Consider the following 25,742-nt stretch of genomic DNA (forward strand, 5'->3'; position numbering starts at 1 on the left):
CTCCCAGCGGTTTCATGTAAATGTTAAACAAAGTGGGGGGACAGAATAGCTCCCTGAGGGACACCAGATGTGAGTTCCCTCTTAGAGGAGCAAGTGTCCCCCAACTGCACCATCTGGAATCTGCCTGAGAGGTAGGATCAGAACCACTGGAGCGCAGTGCCTCCGATGCCCAGCTCCCTCAGGCGTTCCAGAAGGATTCCATGGTCAATGGTATCGAAAGCCGCTGAGATGTCCAAGAGCACCAACAAGTCACACTTCCCCTGTCGATGCCCAAACAGAGATCATCGACTAAGGCGACCATGGCAGTCTCAACTCTGTATCCCGCTCTGAAGCCAGTTTGAAATGGGTCCAGATAATCGGTTTCATCCAAAACTGCTTGGAGTTGGAAGGTGGCTGCTCTCTCGATCACCTTACCTAAAAATGGCAATAATGAGACCGGTCTTACCAGGGGGTCTAGGGAGGGTTTTTTAAGCAACAGTTTAACTGTTGCTAATTTTAAACTAGATGGAAATTTTCCCTCCCTGAATGGTGCATTAATTATACATTGTAATAATGATGTCACAGCATCACCACCCTGGGCGGTCAGCCAAGAAGGACAGGGATCGAGAGAGCACGTCATCTTCTTAACACTTCCAAGAAGCTTGTCTGCTTCATCGGTACCAACAAACTCAAAGTGATCCAGTTTAATGGAGTCCACGGAAGCTCTGGATACCTCTTCTATTCTTTCTGTTGAAATGCCAGCGTCAAGATCAGCCCTTATCCGGGAGATTTTATCTGCGAAGAAGTTGTTAAAATCGTCACAGCAGGCCTTAGTTGGTTCTAAAATAGGGTTCAGAGTGGGAAGAAGCTGAGTCAGCTCCCTCACAACCCTGAACAGCTCTGCTGGACGTGACTCTGCAGACGCAATACGTGCAGCATAGAAAGAATTCTTAGCTGCACCTATTGCCACTCCACAGGACTTCAAAAGCACCTGATGGAGTGTCTTGTCAGATAAGCGCTGGTGTCTCCGCCAGTTGCACTCTAGTCGTTGCGCAGCCCGCTTCATTTCCCGGAGATCTTTCGTATACCAGGGTTTCTTATTGGAAGCGGACCGGAAAGGATGCTTAGGAGCGATACTGTGTATAGCCCTGGAGAGGTCGTTATCCCAGATGTTGGTCTGGGGATCAACAGAATCGCCGTCAGATCCAACCATAAACCCTTCTAAGGCTTCTTGGAACCTTTTGGGTTCCATCAGCCTTCGAGGGTGGACCATCCTAATAGGTCCTCCACCCCTGGGGGGATTAGGGTAGTTGCCTTAAGTTGGACCTCAACCAGGAAATGGTCTGTCCATGATAGAGCAGAGGTACTACATGCCTCTGCCCACGCACTATCCCAATCCGTACTAAAGACGACATCGAGTGTATTACCTGCGCAATGCGTTGGACCCATGACTAACTGGGGACAGGCCCATGGCTATCATGGAAGCCATGAACTCCTGAGCTGCACCTGTCAGATCTTGTGAGCAAGCCTCAAAAGGGATGTTGAGGTCCCCCAGAACAAGAAGTCTGGGAGACTCCAGCACCAGTTCCGAGACAAGCTGTGTCAGCTCGGCTAGGGAGTCTGTTAGCCCATGGGGTGGACAATAGACCAACAAATCACTATACTATGCTGGTTCTCTGAGTTTCTGCATTTCTAAATTGGTTTTTCTTCTGTCACTGTTTTCCACTATTTAAGGTTATGTCTTATTGTGCTTTTGCATCATGATAAATTTTGTTTGGGGAGACACCCAAAGAACCTAGGCTGTTGAGCTGTATAGAAATATAGTAAGTGAAATAACAAAATGCCAAGTACCCAAATGGGCCTGTTCTTGTGACTCATGACTACAAAGAAATCACCACTTGCTGGCTGTATTGCATATACTATGTCTTAAGTCTAGATGTGGGGAAGAGAAGGACAAGTGTTACATCAAGACTAAATAAGGTGGAAATGTGAAGAAAATTAAAAAGAGTGGCCACTCAAGAGAGTCTGATGCCTGAGGCAAAAGAGCAAATGGTGTCCTCCACTCACCTAAATCATGGTGTGCAGTATCCCAAACCAACTGAATTATTATTATCATGGGGTTTTCTTGGCAAATATTTTCAGAGGGGTTTGCCATTGCCTCCCTCTGAGATTGAGAGGATGCAAACCCTCAAAATCCCATCAACCATTCCATTGCTTATGTTATAATTATCTTAATTAATCATTACTAAGCCTAATCACTATTAATCCTCATTAAGCCCAAGGTCAGTGGGTTTCATGATCAAGCTAGGAAGGCATCTGAGGAAGCAGACTTAAGTCTATGAAAGCTCGTGCTGCAAACTTCTTTCTTTCAGTTAGTCTCAAAGGTGCTGTAAGATCTCTCTACATACCTGGCCTCCAGAGGCGTAGTCCAACACTCAAACCACTATGCCATGCTGGCTCCTACACTCTGGCAACACTATAAATAATTGACAATTTGGGCACCTGAGCCACCCAAAACAGATCTGGGTCAGCCACCTCACTATGCCTGATCATCGGCCCATTCTTGTCACCACCTCATCAGTTTCAGCAGTTGGTCTTCTCTTTATAAAAGCCATGGTTAGCTAGCAACAGTTGATGTTACCAGAGTACGCCAAAGTAGTCATACAAGCCAGAGCAAATGCCAAACTACATCTCTATTTAAGGAGGAGAACCTTCTGCAGAAAAAGAGCTGTGTAAGGAAGAGGGGAAGAAAAAGGAAGCAGTTTCTACTTCTCCTTTCTCTTTCAGGGGCAGTAACTCAGTCAGCACCCAAAGCCCTCTTCTACCCAACTGTTTGGAAAAAATAAATGAATAGATGGCAAGCTTTTCCCTCACTAGAGACACACAGACGAGGAATTCCAAACAGGCTGAGATTCTCGTCTGTGGGTTGGGTAAGAATGCCAGAGCCCTAGCTGAGATGTATGACCTTTAACTCGATCTATTCTTTTATTTCATGTTCATTCCACAGAGGCTCCTAAGCTGTTCTCATTTTACGGATGACTCAGAGACCTCTGTCCCTGCACACACACCATTTTAAATTTAATTTCTACAGATTTGCAGTTCTGTTGACAATGTCAAAGCTTGCTTTTGCATGAAATTCAGGGTCTTGACTTTCACTGTTATACTTTTAGCTTTTGAACTTGTACTCAGACCTGGGAAGCAACTATTCCCTTGCAATGTATTCCTTTTTTCCAATAGCAAAGTTAGAGCTACACTATATAAAAATGTATAACGATGAGGGATAGCCACCCCTTTTGTGGGCTAACCGTAACTGGTGTGGCTTCACTGATAGTGGAGGAGAAATTTCACACATTTCAAGTGCTGGATCATACTCTTGTGAGTGTTGAAGCAACAACAAGGTAGATAAGAGGAAATTATATTTGTGCCACAGGCCAGTATCTTGTAGGATTTAGCCTTGTTCTTAATATAAATAAAAAGTACCTAGTTACTGTAATTTTGATAAACGGGAAGGTAAAAATAATTGCACTAATTGGGGGCTTTGGAGCTATAACTGCAATAAATTCCTTTAAAAGTAATTTTCCAAGCTCTGGTGTTACTTCTGTGATTCAGATTAGCTTGGTAATGGACTGTATTTTTGCATCCCATAAATTTACATGATACTTTAAAGTACATATAAGATAGATATAATCTTGTTCTTATTCTTGTGTGCCTTGAAGTCATTTCTAACTTATGGCAACCATGACGCAAAACTTTCATAGGGTTTCTTGGTAAGATTTGTTCGGGGGGGATGCTTTGCCTCCTCATGAGGCTGAGAGAGTGTGACTTGCCTAAAGTCACTCTTAGGTTTTCATAGCTGAGTGGGGATTTGATTCCTTGTCTCCAGAGTCCTAATCCAATGCTCAAACTACTACACCACATTGGCTCTCAGAAATAAGAAATGCTAAAGTAAATATATAGTATATGGAATATATGGAAACCCACTCAGTGACCTTGGTCAAGTAGCACTCTCTCAGCCTCAGAAGAAGGCAAAGGAAAACCCCCTCTGAACAAATCTTGTCTAGAAAACCTAGTGATAGCTTTGCCATAGGTTCACCAAACAACAAATAAAATACAGTCAGCCCTTCTTGTACACGGATTTTTATACACAGATTTAAGCATACATGGTTTGAAAATGTTCCAAAAAAGTATAAATTTACCTTGATTTACCATTTTTATAAGGGACACCATCTTGCTTTGTCATTATATGTAATGGGACTTGAGCATACACGGATTTTGTTATACATGGGAGATCTTGGAACCAAACCCCAGCATATAACAAGGGTCCACTGTACTTACACACACACACACACACACACACTTACTACACACGTCAAAATGTTTCACTTTTCTGTAAGGCGTTTCTTACGTTCTTGAGTCTATACAGTCACAGTTATGCCACACAAGGAAAAATGGCAGTTAAAGTGCAATAACAGTGTTATAATTCTGCAGTATGAATGGGCTGCACATATTACATTGATATGTGCTGCTTTATCCTCTAAACACATGGCTTTAAAAGAGAAAGAAATGGACAAGTGGCATGCTCTAGTTTGTGTGTGTGTGTGTGTGTGTGTGTGATGTGCTTATCCAACCACCACCCTATATTTCCCTCTAGGATCTTCCAATAAGTAAAGAAAACCTTTCCTACTCCTAAACACCAATTTCACTTTTCTGATGACACCATCATAGCAAATGTACACAAAGGACATGTAATAAAACTTTTGCTTATAAAGGGCAGGACTGTGTCCAATTCCTATTAAATATATTTCAGCTTCATTGATCAATAAAAGCATAGCTATATTAAATTCAGGAGAGCCAGCATGGTGTAGTAGTTTGAGCATTGGTCTAAGACTCTGGAGATCAAGGTTCAATTCATAAAAGCTCACTGAGTGACCATAGGCAAGTCATACCCTCTCAGCCTCAGAGGATGGTAATGGCAAATCTCCTCTGAAGAAATTTGCCAAGAAAACCCTAAGATAGGTTCACCTTAGGGTTGCCATAAATCCAAAATGAATTGCAGGCACACGACAACAACATATTAAATTCATGGCTATGGCAAATGAATAAATGTAAGTCTAATCTTGCATTATATTGACTCCATGCATCTGATGAAGTAGAGTTAGGTCCAAAACGTGCTGCAGAAATAATCCAGTTCGAGAACGCTTTAACTGCCCTGGCTCAGTCCTAGGAAATCCTGGGAAGTGTAATTTATTTGTGGCACCAGAGCTCTCTGACAGAGAGGCTAAATGTCTCACAAAAATACAGTTTCCAGAATTCCCTAGCATTGAGCCAGGGCAGTTACTGTGGTCTCAAACTGGATTATTTCTGCAGTGTGTTTTGGACATTAGCCTATGAAAGTTGAAGATACTAAATGCTTTCTTTCAGTTAGTCTCAAAGGTGCGACAAGAGCCCCTTTGCATACAATGAGTAAATGTGTGTCTCTTTTGCCAAATGTGCACACCTCAATGGTCCAATGCCAATAGGGATTTCCCCTGTATGTACAGAAAAGTAAAATGGAGAAAAATAAAATGCACATGCATAACAGGATTGAACCAAGACATTTTGCTGTCTGAGGTGACAGACAAAATCTTTTCACTCTAAATAACTAGAACGGCAGTTCTCACTTGACTACTGGTGATGGGATAGGGTCCTGTATCACATCTGAAAGAGGAGGCACATTCAAGGGGTCCTGCACAGATTGTGTGGCATACACAACTCTAGTCTTCCAACACAATGAAACAGCTGGGAGTTCAGAAGGAAGAGCCAAAAAACTGCCATCATCTGAGAGCTGTGGGCCAAAAGGGTAACTTTTCCAAGCTCTGCCTTGCAAGCACACCATTTCTTGCATGGGAATAACATCTGCATGGAGCAGCCCCCTAAAGTAGAGGAAAGCATGTTGTTTTTCAAAAGTTATTAACTAACCATTGCCTCTCCCTGTTGAGTTTCAACCAAAGCTGTTTTTTATTCAAACCAGGGTTTTTGGGAACTGATCCACTGCTGGGAAAGGAGCTTTTCTTAGAGGAGGTGGAACTAGCTTGTTCTTTTGTGTTTCCATATTATGATTCATTGTGTTATAGCTGTATCTTTTTTATAAAATTATGTTGTGGGCCAACATGAGCCCATGTTAAGAAAAAGGCAGGAAATCACATAAGGAGAAACACATGACAGAATTCTTTCTTCTTCACTCAGAACCAACTTCCTCTGGTACTTTGATTAACTTCAGACGGCAAGAAAACATGGGACCAATTATTCACCAAGGCTGAGGACAAATGTGTATGGATACACTCTTGAATCCAGTAAGCAAAAATGGAGCGGGGAAACAGGCCACGAGGGATGGATGAAGCGTGATTCCAATTGCTGAAACAACCAGTCAGAAAACAAGGGTGGGATTAATCTCAGAGGTTCCTATCAATGAACAGATGGGACCTACTATTGGGAGGGTTTAACAGACAGCTAGACACTGCTGCCAGCCTTTTTCTGAGAACAGAGATCGGTTAGGATAGGGCCAGAGTCTTAACAGAATACTTCAAAGCATGTTTACTCTTACACAAGTCCCACTGTATCCAATAAGATTTACTCCCCAGTAAATACATTCAGGGTTGCAGTCTCAGACAATTCAGTTTATGATCTTAGGAAAGCATGCCATGACAAATTCTGAGAGTCCCCTTAATCCATGACTCTATTTCATTTTTTTAAAAGCAGTTCAGCACAATTCAGCACAATTAGGCAGAACTAATTAGAGGATTATACTCCCTGCCAGAGCTGTACACAGCCACTTTTCTGTTCACCTATGGTGCTCTGGAGTTGCCTCCAGGGGACTTGACAAGCCTATTTTGGACAGCTGGAGAGAAACTGCTTCTCACTAATGCATTCAACAAGGTAGCTATTAATTTCTGCCAACTTGTTTACAAGGCTGTTCAAGACAGTTTAGCACAGATCTCTTAGCTACAAACACAAGTTACCTCATCTCGTCGTGAGGGCATCCATGGCCGTGTGAGCAGCGCAGTGTCTCCTTGTATCACTGCCAGATCCCCCACCAACGTGGAATAGGGGAAGCCCTCATCTGCAGCCAACTCAATGACTTGCAGCCCTAGCTTCTGACGCAGGATCCCAGTGTAGACACCGTATTGCCGGTGAGCCTTGGCCAGATCCACTGGCTCAGCCCCACTGTCAGACCCATCTGCTGTAGTGTCTGCTGTACCAAATGAGGAGGGGATGCAGCAGACAATGGCATGAGTGTACTTGCCAAAAGAGGAGATGCTGGCCATGGTCTAGAAGGAGAAATAAAAGAACATACTGTTTAGGATAACAAATGAGCCACTTTTTAAAATCAAATCTGAAAAACACATTAACATGCAGCTTTAGCCCTCTATTCTGCATCCTAGAAACTGGAAAGAAACATTTGTGGCCCAAAGAAATATAATTCACAGTGAAGCATGCTGCTAACTGAGAGGCAATATGCTGTTGAATAAGGATCATTGAGTTCTAGATTCACATTCACATTTAGCTATGAAGCTCATCATAGTCCAGATAGAAGGAAGTAGTGGTGCCATTCTATTCTTTTTTGGTCAGATCTGGAATCCTATGTCCACTTTGAAGCACCACAAGCTTGTTTTCTTGGATTCAATAGACTCCCATTTATAGGAAAAGAAATTCCACCTCTGAATTAGGGAGGATTTCTTTACTAAAAGTGCTGTTTACTAGTGGAATGTGATGCCTCCATGGTGGACTCTGCTTCTTTGCCAGTCTTTAAAAAGAGGTTAGATGGGCATCTTTCAGGAGTGCTTCAAGTGTGTATTCCTGCATGGGAGAGAGTTGGACTGGATGGCCCTTGTGGCCTCTTCCAACTCTAAGATTTAGTGATTCTAAGAGATTACAAACTATTTACACACCCACTAATCTACCCTAGCAGGTTGTTTTAAGATTAAAGGGAAATAGCTCTATTTCCTGAGCTCCTGTAAAGGAAAGGTAAAATATAAATGCAAAGCAAAACGGATGACTCATCCTAACAGAGAACAGAAATAAAGGAAGCAGCCAAGCCCAAACATCAGTTTTATACATCCCACTCTTACCTACTCTGACCAGCAACAGCATGCCCGCATTTCAGCTAGGTACTTTCCCTGCCCAGCTACTCTTGAGATGCCCAGCCCCCAAAATGAATCATCATCATCATCATCATCATCATCATCATCATCATCATCTCTTTCCTGCCTCTCTCCTTAACTAATTGACAAGCAACATCAGTTAAAAATACCTCAGTTGAAACACATCAGTTTTAAAAGGACAAATAAAATGGACACATATTAAAACAATAGAGACTGGTTTTTAATGTTCTTTTAAATTTGGACAGCGTATTCAGCTGTTGAGTCTCTTCCGGCAGGTCATTCCAAAGTCTAGACTCTAAGGGCAGCTGAAGAAACAGTCCTCTGGCTGACTGGAGTAAATGTCTGCCAGAGGACCTGTGTATATGGCATAGATTATATGGGAGGATGCAGTCCTGTAAGTAACCTGGACCCAAACCATGTAGGCTGTTAAAGGTAATCACCAACACTTTGTATCTTGTCCAGAAACTAATTGGCAATCAATGGCATGATTTTAATGTTTGTGTTGTATGATCGCTCCTGGATGTCCCAGTAAACAATCTGGCTGCCAGGTTTTGAACTAACGGAAGTTTCCAAATTTGGTGCAGAATTAGCCCAGTGTACAGTACACTGCAAAAGTTTTGCCTTGAGGTTACCAGTGTGTGCACTACCATCTTTAGGTCCTCCAGCTCTAGGAAGGGGCACAGGTTGCGTATCAGCCAAAGCTGATAGCAAGCACTCCTAGCCATCACATTTATCTGAGCTGTCATGTAGAGCAACAGATCCAGAAGCACCCCCAAACAGTGAACAGTCTTTCAGAGGGAGCATGACCCCATCCAGAACTGGTTGACACACCCTCAAAACACAGTATGGACTCTTGAGAGTAAGCACCTCTATCTTGTCTGGATTCAGCTTCAGTTTGTTTTTCCTCATCCAGCCCACTACCTCCTCCAGGCATTCATTCAGTGTGTGTCAAACAGTTAATGTAAACTTAAGCATGCCAAACACTGTGCTCTAAGCCCTTCCTGCTTAGGTTGCAGTTTTAATTAAACCTTCAGCCATCCAGTATACAACTATCAACTTTTCTTATCTTACCCTTATGGTTGAAAGTGATAATTTGCAGGAAGGGGATGGAGGAAATATCTTCCTATGGCTCGGGAATCACTTGAGAAAGCTATATCCATTCTCCTCCAGACTATGTGGGTCAGCTTCTCTCATGTAGATGCTTTCCCAATGTGTTGGACTACAAATGTCCATCTCCAGCCAGCTGGTTGAAAATCATGGCAATTGTTGTGCAAGACACGAGAAAGGTTCTAGTTTGGGCTGATGTGTACAGAACTAAACTTGGGGGAACTAGGCACACATCACTTTCACCATCACTGTTTCCATCTGTGTCTGGAACATAGGTAGGGGAGCATTAAAATTATATATCTCCTGGACTCAACCCTGTAGCCTGTAATCAAAGAGCCAAAGGTCCCACCAAATCCTAAGTTCCGGAGAGGCTACAGTCTTCTAAAGGCCAGCCAATGGTGCCAGAGGGCAATAATAGATTTTATCTTAGTATCAAGCTGATTAGATAATTGCTTCCAAAGGGAGGCCAATTGAGGGATCAATGCCCTGCACAGGGAATAAGACTGCTGGGTTATATTCATTCTGCAATCATTCAAAGCTCAAAAAGTTAGTACAAGACACTGAATATCCAGCTATTTGGGAATCCTTTTTTCTAGGTTCATGCACAGCTGTGTGATTACAGAGAGAGAGAGACCACATACATTTTTTTAAAAAAAATGTCTGTGAAAGCAACATTATTTGAAGCATTTCTAAAACAATGACCATGAAGAAAATAAAACTTTCAAAGTATAGCATGACAGCTAACTTTTCTCAAGAGGCAAGAGAAGCAGCTGAGCAAAAATATCTACAGGTCAAGGAGCATGACTACAGTGGGTTGCAGAGCTCTCTCCCATTCTCCATGACCAGTAGAAAAAGGATAATGTCTGCAAACTATTCAAATCTGCTGCAGTTGCATCTTTTACATTTCAGTGGATGCTTTAATAAAAAGTCCAGCTATCCTCAGTGCAGAGGTTATACATGTCTGCTGCACATCATGGTACAAAATGCTGATGTGGCCTGTTGCAGTGCCTTTTATAAAATCATGCAGAGCATTGAATTAACAGTTTAAAAACTCAGAGGCACCAGATCCTGTCTGCACTTGGAAGCTAAGCAGGATCAGCCCTGGTTAGTACTTGGATAGGAGACTACCAACGAATACCAGGTGTTGTAGAATATATTATCGAGGAAGAAATTGGCAAACCACATCTGAATATTCCTTGCCTAGGAAAGCCCTACAAAATTAATGGGACTGACATCAGTCGACAATTGACTTAAAGGCACATATCCAAGAAATAACTTCTCTTTGGTTATTTCTACCATACATCAAAGGAGTCACAGACAGAATAGGCAAAGTGGTGAAGAAGCACAACCTCCAAATGGTTTACAAACCAACCAAGAAAATCCAGCAAATGCTGCGCTCACCGAAGGACAGGAGAGACCCTCTCACAGTTGCAGGAATTTACCGTATACCATGCAGCTGCGGACATGTCTACATGGGGACCACCCAACACAGGGTCCAAACACGAATCAAGGAAGATGAGACACACTGCAGACTGGGTCAGCCAGAAAAATTATCAGTAGCAGAACATATTATAAACCATCCTGGGCACAAAATGCTGTTTGAAAACACTGAAATTCTGGACCATGCCAACAACTATTGGGTCAGAATGCACAGGGAAAGCCATTGAAATCCACAAACACTTGGACAACTTCAACAGGAAAGAAGAAACCCTTAATGTAAGTAAAGTTTGGCTACCAATCCTGAAGAACACCAGAACCAGGACTCAGCAAATGCAAATGAGAAACCACTCAGGGTCAGGGGCTTTCCCAGCAGACAATGATCACCAATTAGCAGACACTAATCCTCTTTTGCATATCCTCCCACCCTGAGGCCTTACCATCAACAACAGAACAATACACAGATTAACACTGGAATCACTCATCCTTACTCAAGATTACACTGTGTGTGTGTGTGTGTGTGCGCGCACACACACACACTCTCTTCCAGGTCAGCATTCTCTGAAAATGCCAGCCACAGATCCTGGTGAAACGTCAGGAATAAACTCTTCTAGAACATGGCCTCATAGCCCAAAAAACTCACAAAAAACTATGGATGCTGGCCATGAAAGCCTTCAACTTCAAATTAAGGAACAGCTACACTTATGAGAGCCAATGATAAAAGCCTGGGGAGGATGCCACAGCCTTTTTCAGAGGCTATCTGATTTCCCTGGCGAAAGCACCTTGTTTCTAGATGCTCTGTTTGACTTCTCAACTTGGATTTTTCAACTTCAGACTGACCATTCTGCTTTGCTGGAACCCTTGACCTTCTTGGACGGCTCGACTACATTCTTTGTTTGATCCTCTGGCTTGCACCTGGACTGACCATGGAGCTTGTTTTTGGACTCTGCCTTTGGCTTGTAAGTCTGCCATTCAAGATTTGCCTTAACTCCACAAACTCTGTGTGGAGTTCTCGTTTTTATTCATTATCAGCAGTTGTCTGATTTCCCGGACAACATCAGAAAGTGTGTGCACTAATAGAACATATCAGAAAAGGAAACAGGATGAAGCCATAGCAGTGAAAATGGTATACAATTGCTATACCTGTATAGTGCAGACATACCATATTTTCTGGTGTATAAGACAACTTTTTAACCCTTTTAAATCTTGTCAAAAGTCGGGGGTCATCTTATACGCCGGGTTAAGCCAAGCCTGCTCAGGCCACAAGAGAGCCGCGCAGCCTGGTGCGTGCACCCAACCTCCTCCCACCTTCCAGGCCTTCAGAGGTCCGCTGAAGCTGGCGCGCACCCGGCCTGCTCCTGCCTTCCCAGGCCTCCGAGGAGACCCAGGCCTCCACAAAGGCCAGAAGAGAGCAGCACAGCCCAGTGGGGCACACCCGGCCTGCTCCGCGGCCTGGCACGATCTCCACCTGCCTTCCAGGGGTAGTCTTATATGGCGAGCATATACCAAAGTCTATATTTTAACTTGAAAAGTTGGGGGGGGTCATCTTATACGCCCAGTCGTCTTATACGACGGAAAATACGGTACTCTTAGAAGAGGGAGAACGATGTAAATGAGCAGAATGAAACCTTCAACAAGCTATACCTGCTCCATCAGTTGGGGTGGGGTGGAACAGGGATATAGCTATAGGAAAGCAAAGCAGGGAAATTGCTTATTCAAAAAATAATTTTTCTCCTTCCAAGTCCTACCATGAAATCTTCCTTCATTTCCCAAATTTTAGGAACTGCAGAGAGTGAGGCACTAAAAATCACTCACAACTCTTTCATTTGCTATGTTAACATCCCCTTGGTAACTTTGCCTTCCCCTTTTCTTTAGATGCCTAAACTGTATTTTTCAAGGTTCAACTAAAGTTTTAAATTACTGCAATCTAGAAATTTAGAAGTTGAAGGAAACATTCATTGGGTGATCAGAAATCATAGGAGTGGAGGGGGACAATGTTCCTTTTGGTCTTAGGCTAGAGTGAAAGAAAAATTTCTTTGCTTTTCACAGAAGCTGCTCATTCTCTGATGGCAGAGTGAGCATCACAGGCACCTCCTGGGAAGGTGAATGGCTTCAACGCAACCTGCGTCATAAACTCCCTTCTTCATCCACCCACGCACGATCAAGGTTTCTTTCCCTCCCAAAGATAAGTTATCTAATCATCTTCTTTTAGCACTCTGATGTACACCTCTGACAATGATTTTCCCTCTAGAAAAATTAAAGTATTATCCACCCACAGGAATTCTAACCCAACCCTCTTCCAGTTTTGGAAGGGATGCAGACATCTGTAAAGAAAACCTGCAGAAACAAGTAGCAAAATCACACACACACACAAAGGACAAGCACTGTCGTATGGCAAGACTTTAAGTGGTTCATTCCAGGATGAGCCTTCCTAGGTGCACCTGACAAACTTAGCCACAATAAATCAATTAGTCAAGGTATTCTGACCCCTTACTCAGAGAAGACAAAAAACCCAAAAAAGCCTAGAGAGAGATGCTATCAATTTCTTTTTGCTACAAATACAGATTGAGTCTCCCTTCTCCAAATTGCTTGGGACCAGAATTGTTTCAGATATCTGAGTTTTTCGGATTTTGGAATACTTGCATATACATAATGAGGTAACTTGGAAATGGCACTCCAGTCTAAACATGAAATTCATTTATTTTTCTTATACACCTTGTACAGTCATCCCTCTATATCCACAGATTCTTTATCCATGGATTTGATCATCCATGGCTTAAAAATATTTCAAAAATATATAAATTCCAAACAGCAAACCCTGATTTTTGCCATTTGATATAAGGGACACCATTTTACTATGCCACTGTATTTAATGGGGCTTGAGCACCCACTGATTTTGGTATCAACAGTGGTCCACAACCAAGGGTCCACTGTACACATAGCCTGAAGATAATTTTGTGCATGATATTTTTAATAAATGTGTGCATAAGACAAAGTTTGTGTACACTGAACCATCAGAAAGCAAAAATGTCACTATCTTAGCTACTCATGTGGACGACTTTGGTATATTTCAGATTTTGGAATTCCAGATAAGGGAGACTCATTTGTAGCAAGGATGGACAAGCTCTGCCAAGTGGCCACCATTTTGGGGAGGCCATGAAACTAAGGCGCGTTACAGACCACCCATTTGGGGCGGCCTGTAACCGGCCTTTTCCCCACCAGATCAGGGCCTCAGCTGCCACAACGGCAGCCTCTGAGGCCCCGATCCACTGCTTTCCAGGCTGCAAAAGGCTGCTTCCCCACGGCCTGGAAAGGGGTGTCCTTGGGGCTTCAAGCCCCAAGGAAACCGGCAGCGGCGTGGAGGAGGAGAAAGGGGCCGCTTGGCCCCTTTCTCCTTTGCGTCGCTGGTGCAGCCATGTAAAGGCTGTACCCAGCGACACAAAGCTGGAAGGAGCTCTGAAACAGAGCTCCTTCCAGGGCCGCAGAAGGGGCACCCTAGGCGCCCTCGCGCGGCAGCGTGGTCGTGATGTAGTCATGGTGGCGCCCGTGTGCATAGGGCGCCGCCATTTTGTACGGACTCAGTCTGTACTAGGGTTAGGGGTGTCAAGAAGTGATGCCCCTTCCTAACCCTAGTACGGACCGAGTCCGTACTTTTATGCCCATTTGTAATGGGCCTAAGAGAATATTCTTGATGTACTGTACAATCTACACTACAGTCAGAAGTTTAAAAGAATTTCTATAAACTACCATGACGTTGTAGAGATCCAAAGCGACATACAAAGTGTATAGTAAATATTTAGTTAAAAACTTATTTTACAAAAGTTTTTTTAAAAAACAACAAAATGCACTCCTGTTTAAAAGATGCATGATTAAAACAGTTTAAAACAGATTTAATATGTAAGTGAAGGATACAAGGTGAAAACTGAGCACACCACATTCAAACACCCTGCTGCCATAAGATTAATTCAAAGGCTCATGTAAATAGAGTGGTCTTAGATTGCTGGTGAAAAGAGAGGTGGCTAACATGACCTTCCATAGGAGAGAGTTCCACAGCCTGGAGCAGCCACCAAGAAGGCTCTCAAGTTTGTGATGATGGCTGCACCCAGAGAAAGCTCTCCCCCAAAGATCTTTAAACTCAGAGAGAGATGAAGATATAATCTCTAAGTGGCAACATGGTAAATCTGTTATGCTTTGCCAACAGTAATAACAATAATCAATAGAAGTACAGTGTCTACATCAAGGGAAGTAATAGTGCTACTCTATTCTGCTTTGGTCGGACCCCACCTGGAATACTGTGTCCAGTTCTGGCACCACAATTCAAAAAGGACATTGAGAAACTGGAGCATGTCCAAAGGAGGGTGACTAAAATGGTGAAGGGTCTGGAAACCATACCCTATGAGGAATGACTTAGGGAGCTGGGGATGTTTAGCCTGGAGAAGAGAAGGTGAAGAAGTGATATGATAGCCCTGTTTAAATATTTGAAGGGAAGTCATATTGAGGAGGGAGCAAGCTTGTTTTCTGCTGTTCCAGGGAACAGGACCCAGAATAATAGCCAGGATTTTGGGAAAGGGGGGGGGGGGTCCAGACTAAGTGCCACTATTATACTGGAGCTTGGGTGAGGTGGTGCAGCGGCACGCACCATTATTGTATCTAACAGAAGGGGGGTCCCCCCCTTGGCTACATCCCTGGCTCCAGGAAAAGAGATTCCAGCTCAACATTAGGAGAAACTTCTTGACAGTAAGAGCTGTTCGACAGTGGGACACAATCTTTCCTCGGAGAGTGGTGGAGTCTCCCTCTTTGGAGGTTTTTGTCAGGGGTGATTTAATTGTGAGTTCCTGCATGGCAGGGGTTGGACTGGATGGCCCTTGTGGTCTCTTCCAACTCTATGATTCTATGATAATGTACCTACTGCATTTTGTGGACTGTATTTTTTGATATATAAAGTTCAAAAAGATTTCTGTGTGAAAGATAAGCACAGGGAACCAATGACTATTTCACTGGTCCACAATATTGAGCTACATTGACCCAAGTCTCAATCAGAATAAGGTGGCTTTCTTTCATGGCTCCCCCCTCCCCTGACACTCACACAAAAGGTAACACATTTGGTAATACTCTGAACTACTTTTCTTCCAAGAGCTCAATCAATTTCTTCAGCAAACTCGGAAAGGATCAAGCTCATCAATTGAATACACTTCTCCAGTTAGTTAAACTCCTTCCTGGTCCCTGTATGTTAATCAGTGATCAAGTTAATTGCTTGGCAGTGTCAGCTGTTCAATTGATGGATCTGTTCTCCTGCAGGCACTTGTTGTAGGCTTAAATTTCACAGCCATCAGGAAGTTAATGAAAAAGCCTTTTTGAACAGGATATGAACTGAGAGGAAGTGTATATCAAATTGATACATGGATCCACACATATAGCTGACTTCAAATCTTTGTCTTCCTTATGTTATGACATCTTACATCTCAGATTTTCTGAGAATACTCATCAATATTTTTCATTCAGAGAAATGTCCAGTCTAAACCAAAGGACCAATTTTTAAAGTGGATTTTTAAAGCCTTTGGAACTAACTGAAAAAAGTTGGCAGCATGAGTTTTCATAGACTTAAGTCTACAAAAGCTCATGCTCCCAACTTATTTCTTTCAGTTAGTTCCAAAGGTGCTACAAGATCTCTCTGCATTCTGATTCCCCCGACTAACATGGCTAATATCTTTGAATTCTACTCTATACCTATATTTGCACAGAGTAATAACCCAGCCATCTTCCACTGTATTTGGACTCCCATTGGACTACAACTCCTAATGGCCATTCTGTCTCAGCATGAGAGAGACATCTGTGTAACACATCTGCAGGATACTGCACTGGGGACAACTTCACAAAACAGATTTAGTCTGTCTTGACAGGCTGCATATGGTTTATAAACACAGGAACACATATCATAAACCATGGTTTATGAAGTCCAGAGGGGAAAATATCAAGACTGAAGACGTTCCTGTTTCAATGCATCATTCCTGGTTTGTACTCAGCCAGAATTTCCAACTCGGCCCTAGAATTGAGGAACCCTGCTTGGTGTCAACTGGCATGTCTAGGAAGAATAGTTTAGGGAGCTGGTTTGTTTAGCCAGGAGAAGAGAAGGTTAAGATGCTACATGATAACTTTGTTTAAATATCTAAAGGGATGCCATATTGAGAATGGAGCAAGCTTGTTTTCTGCTGCTCCAGAAACTAGGACACAGAGCAATGGATTCAATATACAGAAAAAGAGATTCTTCCTTTAGGAACATTAGGAAGAATGTCCTGATAGTGGTAGCTGTTCAACAGTGGAATATGCTGCCTCAGAGTCGTGGAGTCTCCTCCTTTGGAGGTTTTTAAACAGAGGCTGGATAGCCATCTGTTGGGGGTGCTTTATATTCCTGCATGTCAGGAGTTGGACTGGATGGCCCTTGGGGATCTCTTCCAACTCTTTGATTCTATTATTCTAATTGAGCCTTAAATCCATGAATAGGAGAACAGTCAACAGGAATGGGTTCAATTCACAATACTTATTCCCAGCTTCTCAGCACCCTGGTAAAAGCTGGTAAAGCTGAGCCATTAACTATCCAAGCATAGACAAATCACAATTAATGTATTAACTATGGTTTTGGGGAGGGGTTGGTGAAGTGCATTCCTGGAGCAGCATGTGCCCTGAAAGGGTACTTTATTATCTCTCACCCCCCCCCCACAGTCCTTTTTCTAGCAAAAACACAATGAATTGCCTCTCTTGGAAGATTCCAGAAACAGTCATTTTGTTATTGTATATCCTGAAGTCATTTCTGACTTACAATAACCCTAAGGCAACCCTATTCCAGGCTTTTCTTGGCAAGGTTTGCTCTCCTATGTGGCTGAGGGAGGTGGTTGTGCCCAAAATCACCCAGTGGGTTTCCATGGCCAAGCAGGGACTTGAATTCTGGTCTCCCAGAGCCCTTTTGCTGTTAATTGCCATCAAGCTAACTTCAACTTAAGGTGACCCTATGAATGAGAGACCTCCAAGTAGTGGAGTCCCACACCAGGTTGTCACCCAGTGTGGGAGAAGGGCTCTGAGATGGGGCTTCAGGGGACAGGGCCAAAAGGGCCCTCATCTCCCTGCCCAGTGCAGCTTTACACAAGGGCAGAAAAGACAGGGTGCCCTGGGCCTCTCCCTCCCTGCCATGCACCTTGGCACATGGCAGGGAGGTCTGGGGGTCGCTCAGTTGGGTGTCACCCCTTTTCTGGGGTGTCACCCAATGTGGTCTGCACCCCTCGCACTCCCCTAATGATGCCACAGCTTCCAAGTAACCTTATCCTCAGCTACCCTGCTCAGGTCTAACATTTGTACCACTGCACCACACTGGCTAACTGCAAGATCAGTTAGTTACTCTGTAAATAGGTCTCAGTGGCCACGATCCCCAACCCATTTGAATATAAAATAATTTATAAAATAGTTTTTTTAAAAATAGGTTTTTTAAAATAAATAAGTAAATAAAAACTTTACTTTATTACCATTTTTTACTTTATACCATTTTTTAAGTAAATAAAAACTTTACTTTATTATTAAAAACAAAACAAACCAGAAGTGATGTTTCTGGACACTTGGTTGTTGTTTTCTTCCATTATTTTGCTATTTTTGGAATTCCATATGACATGCATACACCTGCTGAAGATCACTGGTGCAAAACAAAAACAAAACTTGCTGAAGTTTCCCTAAGCCAAGGCCAGCACACATAGTAGTACAAAGATCCTGGCATGTTTCCATATTCCAGCCTTGCCCAAAATGACCCCCTCCTGATGGATTGGAATATTCTCTTAAGAAAGGGCCTATGTCCTACCCTTCCAAAACATATCCACAAAATATTTGGAAACCAGGGAAGCCAAAAACTAGTGACAAATATCTTATTTGCCTTTGTAAGGTCAGGTCAAGAAGATCTTCACTGCTATTAATTCTACTGAAATATCCATGCCAAGGTGGCAACAAGTTTTCTGGCCTTTTCTTGGACAAGTTCCCTTTTGTTCCATCACCCAGAAATGAGAATGCTTTGCTAGCTGGGAAAATATGCAGCCAGATCCCCAGAGATATGGCGTCTCTGGGCTGAACAGCTAGCAAAATGAGGGCGAGCTATTACAATTAGGTCTTGAATACAGCAGCCAACGTTCTTACTGCAAAATGTTAGGTGTTTTGGTTTGTTTTTTCTTAATTAGGACTGTGAATGTTAAGTGAGTTACTCAGGACAGTTAGTTCACCAAAACCTTTGGAACATCCAAAAATAATGCTAATTAAATAGTACAACAAATTTTTCCCCCTTAAAAATCCTGTTCAAAATCCATGTATGTACAAAACTGGTATATGACAAGTGTCATCTTAGAGGGATGTCTCCTCCCATGGAAGTGACAGAACAACATGTTACTTCCAAGATAAGGATAGAGGACACACAGCACAGACTAGATGCAGCCTTCTGAGGTTCCCCATCTGCCTGCAACCCTTTTCTGCTGTTGTCTCCATTAGATAATAAGAGAAAAAAGCTATTTAAAACCAAGAAAGCAACTGCATAAAACTGAGCACTGGTCTGCAGCTCAGAAAGCTGTTATACCTATGCTTACTCTGACATGCACAAAACTGTACAATAACCCCTTGGTATCCATTCTGTACCCCTCCCCCCACTGATAACAAAAAATGTGGGACCTCAAGTCCTGTTGCTTACTATGGTGGCGCAACATAAGCACAGTCACTGCCATGGCCGCATGCATGCATCCCCATTAAAAACAATGGTGCTTGCCATCCCCAGAAGCTCAAATACGCAGATGGCAAACCTGAGGATAACAAGAGCCTACTGTTCTGTTAGCTGTACAGTACTTTTTGATAAAATGTTCTAACTGGTAAAATAAAATCTGGCCTGGCCTCTTTTGCTTTAGCCCACCTAAAGCAAGGCAAGCCAAACAAGTGGCTGCAACCATTTGCTGGAGCGCAGGCCAAGACTCTTTCTCAATCAAAGTTTGCTGCCCCGAGGCAACAAGTCCTCTCCACTGTCTTCTAAAATGTTAATGCATCATCTAAAAACAAATGCGTTGTTCATATGAATATTTATGCAAAGGGACCAGTTAATACAAACAATTAACATCCATATGATTAAACTAGGTTTTGTTTTTCCATTTTTAAATCAGATAATACCATACATATATTATACAAATGACAAATAGGATTAAGTGGGAAAACACTCCTCTCCCTCACCGACGAAATCAACAGCGTGTTAATCTACATATAAAATTATGATTCTAATTCCTTGTCTCTGACTCTGAAAACAGCTGAATTTGATCAGCTCTGAAGCACCCTTTTGGAATGGTCTGACCTAAAATTCAGGGTATATGACATACACGAAATGTACTTGGTCAGTTCCTGAGAGACTGCCCCATTATTTGGTTCATTCATATGGAATTGTTTGGTCCATCATTTGAAAGACAGATAAGTTCCCAAAAAGAATCCTGCTGGGGACTTAAGTCTTCGTAAATAGATTTACGCCTATGGGACCTAGAATTGAGCGGTATTGTAACATCTGCATCCTGCTGTAAACATCTGCATCCTGCTGCTGTTGCTATGTTACTACATAGAGGAACCAACAAAGTGATTAACACACAACAGATGACACATAACCTGATCGCTGCACATCAGAACACTGGCAAAGGAGTGCCAATATGCATTCGGTCACTATTGCTGGTTCTCTGCTGTATATTTTCACAATACACTAAAAGGCCTTTAAGCACCTCTGCTATGTAGCTAAGCACAGTGGGCCCTTGGTATCCACTAGGGTTTGGTTCCAGGACCTCCTGTGCATACCAAAATGTGTGGATTCTCAAGTCCCATTAAATACAATGGCATAGTAAAATGGTGTCCCTTATATGAAATGGCAACATCAATGTTTGTTAAATGGAATTTATACTTTTAAAAAGTATTTTCAAGCCCTGGATGCCTGAGTGTGTGGATAAAGAATCCATGGATACAGAGAGCTGACTGTACAGTTGGCCTGAAAACAGAGTGCCCTCCCTCTATAACGGCATCGATCGGGGGTCGGCCGGCCGTTGAGGGAGAGAACAGGCTGGCCCACATCATCAGGGGCTGGCCTGAAGACGAGTGCCCTCCCTCCATAACTGTCATCTTTCGGCCGTTGAGGGAGGAAAGGCTGGCCCAAACGTCATCAGGGGCGGGCCTGAAGACAGAGGGGCCCCCCCCATAACTGTCATTTTCGGCCGTTGAGGGAGGAGAACAGGCTGGCCAAACGTCATCAGGGGCTGTGAAGAACGAGTGCCCTCCCTCCTAACGTGCATCTTCGGCCGTTGAGGAGGAGAACAGGCTGGCCCAACGTCATCAGGGGCTGGCCTGAAGACAAGTGCCCTCCCTCCATAACTGTCATCTTTCGGCCGTGAGTGTGAGGGAGGAGAAACAGGCTGGCCCCACGTCCTGGGGCTGGCCTGAAGACAGAGTGTCCTCCCTCCATAACTGTCATCTTTCGGCCGTTGAGGGAGAGAACAGGCTGGCCCAACGTCATCAGGGGCTGGCCTGAAGACAGAGTGCCCTCCCTCCATAACTGTCATCTTTCGGCCGTTGAGGGAGAGAACAGGCTGGCCCAACGTCATCAGGGGCTAGCCTGAAGATACAGTGTATCTTAATTGTAGATTTTTCTTTGTACTGTTATATAATTTTCTTGTACACCGCTATGATCTATTTGGAATAGCGGTTTATAAGTAAAACATATTATTATTATTATTATGTAAAGTTGCATAACATATACCATGATAGAGGATTCTGGCCTCCTTTTTAAAATGGTTTGGCATAACTATAAATAAAATTAGAGTCCTGGATGCCACTTCATAATTCATAAAACAGATGGATGGAATTTCACCAAATCTGGAAAGAACTGTTTGGGCTAACATAGGCTACATGATGTACAGAGAGATGTGAAGGCCCAGAGGAGAAATCCTGGAAAAAAAGAATAAAAAACATCTCCCCATATTTTCCAGAATAGTTTTTCCCTGGAAAAAAAATGAAAACTGAATGGTATTTTCTTTTAGAATGGTAAATAAAATGTTTAATACAAAATATTCATATATTTACTCCCAGAAATTATTTCTCAACACTGTAGCAGGAAAATGTTTATGTAGGACAAAGTACAGTATCTGATCACCGATTACTTTTTCACTAATTTTATTATGGGAATGAGTGCTTTAATATTAATATGGTATTATGAAGAATTAGAATACTTTCTCAAGGGCAAACATGATCTTTGGAGAGGTGAGATCCTTGCCAACCCTGGCTTATTAAAAAGGCCTGAGGATTGGCCTCTCACCCTGCTCATTCCAGATAAAACAAGTCTTGACAAAACAAAGGTCCTTCCATTCTTAAGAGAACATACAATATCCCAGAAGGCTGGTAAGGTCTACATCATATGCTTATCTGCGTCTAAACAATTCCTCCACTTTCTGAGAATTGGTATATATATATGTGTGTGTGTGTGTGTGTAATTTGTTGTTGTTACCTGCCCTTGAGTCGGTCTTCATCCATAGTGACCCTGCTGATGAGACACCTCCAAGACTCCCTGTCCTCCACTGCTCTGCCCAACTCCTGCAAACTCATACTCATGATCTCTTTAATAGAGTCCATCCATCTTGCATGCAGCTCTCCCCTCTGTCTACTCCCCTCCACCTTTCCTAGCATTATTTTCCCCCCAATGATTCACATCTTCTCGTGATGTGTCCAAAGTACTCCAGCCTCAGTTGTGTCATCTTGGCTTCAAGGGAGATTTCTAGCTTGATCTGCTTTAGGACCCATTTGTTTGTCTTTTTGGCTGTCCACAGAATCCTTAGCACTCTTCTCCTGCACATTTCAAATGAACTGATTTTCTTCCTATCCTATTTCTTAACTGTCCAGCTCTCACATCCATACATACAATGGCTTGTACGATTCCAACTTTTGTGCTCAGTTGTGTATCTTTGCATTTTAGGATCTTTTCTAGTTCTTTCATAGCTGTCCTTCCCATTCTTAATCTTCTTTTGATTTCCTGACTGCAATCCCCATTTCTATCAATGTTTGATCCCAGCTATGAGAACTCTTTTACCACTTCAATGTCTTGGTTGAATTTAGTTAGAATCTCCATCATCATTATTTTTGTTTTCTTTATTTTCAGCAGCCCTCCTGCCTTTGCACTTTCTTCTTTGATCCTCTTTAGTTGTTCCATGTCTGGAAGGTTTTCTGCTAGTATTATGGTATTGTCAGCATATCTCAGATTGTTGATATTCCTCCCTCCAATTTTCATTCTTCCTTCTTCTGTATCCAAGCCTGCTTTTCTTACAATATTTTCTGCATATAAGTTAAACAGGTAGTGTGATAAGATGCAGTCTTGCCTGACCCCTTTGCCAATTGGGAATCATGCCGGTGAAACGTCAGGAATAAACTCTTCTAGAACATGGCCACGCAGCCCAAAAAACCAACAAAAAACTATGAAAGCCTTCAACTTCAAACAGGGAACCATTCTTTCTCAGTGTACTGTTCTGACAGTAGCCTCTTATCCTGAGTACAGATTCCTCATCAGGACTATCAGATGTGTTGGCACTCCCATGTCTTTCAGGACGTTCCATAGCCTTTCATGATCTATAAAGCACACACTGGTCAAAATGGTCCCCCCTTAAAATATGGATTATGGCTGACCTTTCTTTTGCTTCTGAAATCACAGAAGACTGGATGAATTCAGGGAAATATGGTGTTCAACAGTACTGGTCCTGTTGTCCATGGCCTCCCACAAGGTCCACCAATGTGCTAGGAAGGGCTGGGAGACAGGGATTCACTAGTGGATAGCTCCTTCAGCTCTACAAGAGCAAGAAATTTCCTTGAAAGACAAAACTGACCTGGGCTGCAAAACTATGCATTCAATATTAAATGTTATACTTCCACATGATGATGTCCAATTTTATATCACACTGCCTGGGGTTAAAGAAAGCTCTTCTCTCCTATAGTGTAATTGTGTAGCATTCCACAGCACAGTTTGATTCTCCAAGTTTTCTGTTCCTTCTTAATCTTGCCCAGTTCATCTCAGACATGGGCTCGGTGCACAGATGGTTATGGTCAAGAGGCCGCTCCCAGTTAATCTTAAGAGGCTGGGTTGGAACACAGAGAAGGAAGCTGCATCTGAGATGGCCTCGCAACAGGGGCCCTTATCTCCGTCCAGAGGTAAGCTCGTTCCAGACAAAATACAGCAACCAAAAGCACTTCCTTTCTAAGTAGGATTGTTTTGGCAAAGAAATGGTTTATACCTGAGGGGAAAACTCATTTGCTCAGAAATTCTGAAATACACACAGAGAGCACACTATTTCTAGGTCATGCAAGCCACCAAATGAGGTCAACAAAGGTCACTAATGGAATGGGGGTTTTTGGAGCTGGGGGCATTTAGCAAAAGGAAACCAGGATCCACAAAGGAAGGGATTCCAGCCAAGGGGAGAAGCCAGGATGTGCTAATGTGGAAAAAATGTAACACATGTTTCCGTTTAAATTTATGTTTGGAGGGAGGCAAAGAGGGGGGAAAAGACAGGCAGACACAGATCTTTAATTTTTTTTAAAAAAACTTGTTGGATATCTAACAGGCACATAGAAAGTCAACTCATCCTGAGATTCCTCTACATGGATTCTTATTCTGTTCCGACTGCTATCCCTATCCTTCCCACCCCAAATCACAACAATGTGTACACAAGTAAAGGAAGATTTCAAGGGCAACTTGTGAGATGAGAAACTGGAAAATAACATAAGATTCACTCCTACTAGAACAATTATACAACTATGCCTTCACTTTAATTGCTATGGTTCCAACCTATGTGATTCTGGGATCTGCAGTTTAGAGAGGGGCCTTTATCATTCTCAGCCAGAAGGCTATAGCCCTTCATCAAACTACAGATCCCAAGATTCCACAAGAGAATGACTAAGAAGCAGGAATATATATTTATATTAGTGTTTTTAGCTTTTACTGTGGAATGTCCTACTATTTTGCTTGAATGTCCTACATTTTACGGTGCCTTGTCCTCCTTTGCGGTTAGGACATCTGATCATCCTGCCTTTACACAATCATAACACTATGAGTCTACTTGATCTGCCATGGCAGCTTCCTATGGAATCCTGGGATTTGCAGTTTAGGGAATAATATTTCAAATTTGCAGCCAGAAAGCTCCACTACCTCACCAAACTACAAACCACAATAGCGACTGAAGTGGAATCACGGTGCTGTAACTTTGCAGTGTTGCAGGGCCCCAGATCTTAGTAGGCCACTGTTTCCAGCATTTCTGACCAATCCCCATTGTTGCTAGAAGTAAAAACCTGAAAGAATTAAGTCCCAGTTCATTCCTTCCTCTTATTAAAGTTTCTCCTGCTGCAGCAAAATTACCTCCAACAAAGGTATATCTCTTTCATTTGAACCACAATTGGCAAGTTTTATCTATACAGCACGTGAATGTTTTTTCAGATTTAACAGGCACTTGAAAAATTTGGTGTTCTCTGCCTAAGATATGGGCAGTTAATTTTGTATAGGACAAGGGCAGCCTTGATCTCAAGAGAAGTTACTTTTCTGTTGCTAATGGCGTTGAAATTTCATTACAGTACTTGTCTTTCACTGCCCTTTTTCCCTGGCGCCCACATATCCAAGAAGGGGAATGGCCTCTGCCTGCATTGATATCCCTCTAGATTATCAATGTATTTTAAGTAACAAGAGAAATAACATCTGAGACAAAATGTAGACCTGTGACTCTATCATCATCACTTTTCTTCTCCTGTATGATTTTTAACATCTTTGCCTGATGAAGAAGCCTGTGGAGCTTTGAAAATCTACATGATGTATTTTCTGCCATTTCAAAAGGTAACACTCTTTTGCAAATTTTGGATTTTGTTGTATTTTGTTGCATGGCCAAATTGTATCATAGGTTTCTAGACATCATCAGCATATCTGGAATTTGGGGAAACATGGTTGTTACTTTAAATCCGGATTATTCAACTGCAGTAAGAGACACCCCACCAATCACCATTGCTAAAGAGAAGCATTAC

At 42.6% G+C, this 25,742-nt stretch overlaps 1 protein-coding gene across 6 annotated transcripts in view; it reads right to left on the minus strand.

The window, feature by feature from the left end:
• LOC121923308 (N(G),N(G)-dimethylarginine dimethylaminohydrolase 1-like) overlaps positions 1 to 25,742 on the minus strand; it is a 49,585-nt gene that overhangs the window by 13,226 nt on the left and 10,617 nt on the right. For 3 of the 6 annotated variants that reach the window (XM_042453631.1, XM_042453629.1, XM_042453628.1), the window contains exons 1-2: positions 11,505 to 11,651; positions 6,978 to 7,286 (exon numbers count right to left, since the gene is read on the minus strand). In XM_042453631.1, coding sequence (XP_042309565.1) covers positions 6,978 to 7,286; positions 11,505 to 11,636 — 441 coding nt within the window. In that variant the 5' untranslated portion in view covers positions 11,637 to 11,651. Of the gene's footprint in view, positions 1 to 6,977; positions 7,287 to 11,104; positions 11,176 to 11,504; positions 11,652 to 25,742 lie in introns of those variants that run through there. The other 3 variants (XM_042453632.1, XM_042453633.1, XM_042453630.1) reach the window with 2 other exon arrangements.

This window comes from Sceloporus undulatus, chromosome 2 (genome assembly GCF_019175285.1).
Source record: "Sceloporus undulatus isolate JIND9_A2432 ecotype Alabama chromosome 2, SceUnd_v1.1, whole genome shotgun sequence".
Lineage (NCBI taxonomy): Eukaryota > Metazoa > Chordata > Lepidosauria > Squamata > Phrynosomatidae > Sceloporus > Sceloporus undulatus.